The 2994-nt window shown below is 43.8% G+C and overlaps 1 protein-coding gene across 1 annotated transcript; it reads right to left on the reverse strand.

The window, feature by feature from the left end:
• Positions 1-286: 286 nt before the first annotated feature.
• LOC121387650 lies at positions 287-2768 on the reverse strand. Its single transcript, XM_041518837.1, has 2 exons — positions 1040-2768; positions 287-546 (listed from the first exon to the last, which is right to left on the reverse strand). Exons 1-2 carry the CDS (start codon positions 2766-2768, stop codon positions 287-289), a joined length of 1989 nt encoding a protein of 662 aa, XP_041374771.1.
• Positions 2769-2994: the final 226 nt, after the last annotated feature.

The raw sequence follows: 2994 nt of genomic DNA on the forward strand, positions 1-2994 counted from the left end.
GGGAGATAACTCCAACCAAGGTTGCCAACATAATATCTGGCGTAACCACTTTTTTTCTTCTTTTTGTTTTTGTACTGTTAATGTTAAGGTTAGAACTTACTGTCTATAAGTATAATAAATGTATGGTTACTATTAAAACAAAACACAAAATCGTCAAAATCGACGCGGTAGATGTTCTTGTCATTGGGGTCTGGAATAAAACATGGTAAACGATAGTTAAATGCAGATTCATGACACTGACACAGTATATTTCTATGTCGTGGTTAGAACAAAAACATGGTGAATGTTAGTTCAACACAAAATCCTTAAATCGACCTGGTAGATTTATCCGTCGTCGTGGTCTGGAGGGGAGTAGCGAGTCCTCCGTTGTTGTGTCCAGGATGTTGTCCAGTGATTGTGAAGATATGTCTGGTAGAGGCGAGGCGATCTCAGTTGGAATCGGAGGAAGATCATAACTTGTGTCAACGTCAGGATCTGGGGGTGTTTCTTCATCATTATCTGTGTCACCGGAAGTACACTGTGGAATTTGACATGTCTTGTTTGGTACTAGGTAACACTCAGAATGTTTAACACGATAACAGTTATTACTAAGTTGTGATCCAACAAATTTGCGGATGTCGCACCATGGCCCGTCAATGTTCACAACAAGATATCGATTACGTGCACATGTCTTATTTCTGTCACAATACAGATACACTAAATCTCCAATGTGTACTGAAGGCATGGTTGATTGCATTCCTTTAGGAGTTTTGGATAATTCACTGTGTGGGTGGTTTGATAATCTGGCGGAGTGTTGGTCTGTAATAAGTTGTTGGTCAGAAAGGGGTAATTGGCTGCTTGTGAATTGGTCTCTCTGAGTCCACATTTCACGAGATGATACGCCACGGTTTCGAATGCGGGAATTGAGACTAGCGACTGCTATGGCTAACTCGGTAGGAGTAACAGGACCACGAGTAGGATCTTGATGACGGAGTTCATTTTCCAATTCTTGTATTGCTCTTTCAGCAACTGGGTTTTTTGTTTATGTTCTTGACCCTACCGATTTCAAGAGTGATTCTGTGTTTGTGTAGGAAACTGTCATTTGCCAGCGCGAGAAAGCCTGGAGCAGGATCTGTGCGGATGACTGCTGGGGGTCCGTCAAGAGGGCGTAATTCTATGCACAAACGAATCAATGCCTGTCGGATGACATCACTACGTTCATTATCAATCAGACAGGCGACTGTAAAGGCTGTAACACATTCCCTCACAACTATGATGACTTGGCGTTCTCGTTTAAGTATATCCGCAGCAAAGAGACTGCCTACAGTCTCAGGTGGATTACTTGAACTTTGTTCGACAATGGTAGATGGAGTCTTGCGCAGAGCAGCACACTGATGGCAGTTGTTGGATACAGAGTCAATGGAACGATCCATGTCAAGCGCAAAGAAGTATCTTTGAACTACCTTCTTTAGTTGAAATGCTGATGGGTGATTCAACTGAATATGTAAAGCATTGAGGAGACCTTCTAGAACTTGTCGGGGAACAACAATACATTCTCGTGTGGGGAATAGTGGATCAGTTCGCTTTACGACGAGGAGACCATCTTTGGCAATGGTTACCGTATTGATGTAACGTTTAACAACTTTGATGTTGGCGAGCTTCTTCGAAGGGCGAGTACCTTGAATCAGGTGAGAATGGGTACGCCGTAAATCCTTGCACTCTTCTTGTAGTGAGTGCCAAGTTGATCTTGTGGTGAAGGGTATCCGAGTCTTACCTGATAGTATGTCATCTATGAGAATGTGTCGAACCACAGAATTTTCAGTTTCTTGGATGAAAGTACATATTTGACACGATTCATTGTGACAGTCTGGAGCATTTCGGCTAGCAAAGTCTGATGGGATATTTGCATTACCAGCTAGATGACGGACGGAGGCTTGAAATCTGCTGACTGTAGATAGAAAAGTTGAAACCCGAGGACTTGCTGAAAATTCGCCACGGCATAACTTCTCAAAAGCAAGGACGCAAGGTTTGTTGTCAGTGAGGATGATAGGTTTCAGACTGGACTGGATGATATAAGGACTGAAGTGTTTTGTGGCAGCGGCAATCGACAGCGCTTCAATTTCACATGGTAACCATGTGACTTGACGTGGTCTGAGTTTTGCGCTGAAGAATCCTGCAACGCGAGGTTGATTGTGGCGAGTTACATACAAGGTTGCTCCTATGCCTGGATCCTTAACAGCTCCATCTGTAACAATCCAAAGTTGGTCTTTTGGGTTTGGGAGAACGATTGCTTTGTTTGACGAGAGCATTGTCTGGGCATGAGAAAAGGCATCATGAAGGTCATTGCTCCAAACTATTTCATCTTTTGACTGACGACCTGCGACAATATCATCAAAAGGGGCAAGGATCTTCGAACAGCCGGGTATAACGCGGGCGAGAATTTTGTATGCACCAATGAATGAGCGCAAACCATAGACTGTGTTGGGAGGCGAACACGACGCTAAAGTAGCGATGCGGTGAGGACTAGCCTGAATACAGCCTTGTTGCCAATTCCATCCTAAGATTGTGGTTGATTGTGGAGTGATTATTGTTTTGTGTGCTGACAGTCTTAAGTTGTTGTGTCGAAGGGCTGTCAACAACCGACGCCAAGTGTTGATTAATTCTTCAGGGGTATTTCCGCCACAATACAAGTCATCAGCGAGTTTAGTGACAACCCCTTCCGTCAATAAATCTCCCAGAACTCTACACATAAGTTCCTCTAGTGCAGTTTCTGAACCTGGCATACCCATTGCCGATCGGGTGTATACACGGATACCGCGAAACGGAGTAGCGACGCCACAAATACTTCATGGAATTCTTGTCAAGTGGTATTTGATAGAAAGCGCTGGACAGATCAGTGGTAATAATATATTTCCATTGACCGATTTGTCTCAATGTTGAATCTACATCGGGTAACAGGGACGGCTGAGGTTTGGTGTAACGACCAACATCACCGAATGATGTGACCAGGCGATG

The sequence above is a fragment of the Gigantopelta aegis genome, chromosome 13, assembly GCF_016097555.1.
Source record: "Gigantopelta aegis isolate Gae_Host chromosome 13, Gae_host_genome, whole genome shotgun sequence".
Classification (NCBI taxonomy): Eukaryota; Metazoa; Mollusca; class Gastropoda; order Neomphalida; family Peltospiridae; genus Gigantopelta; species Gigantopelta aegis.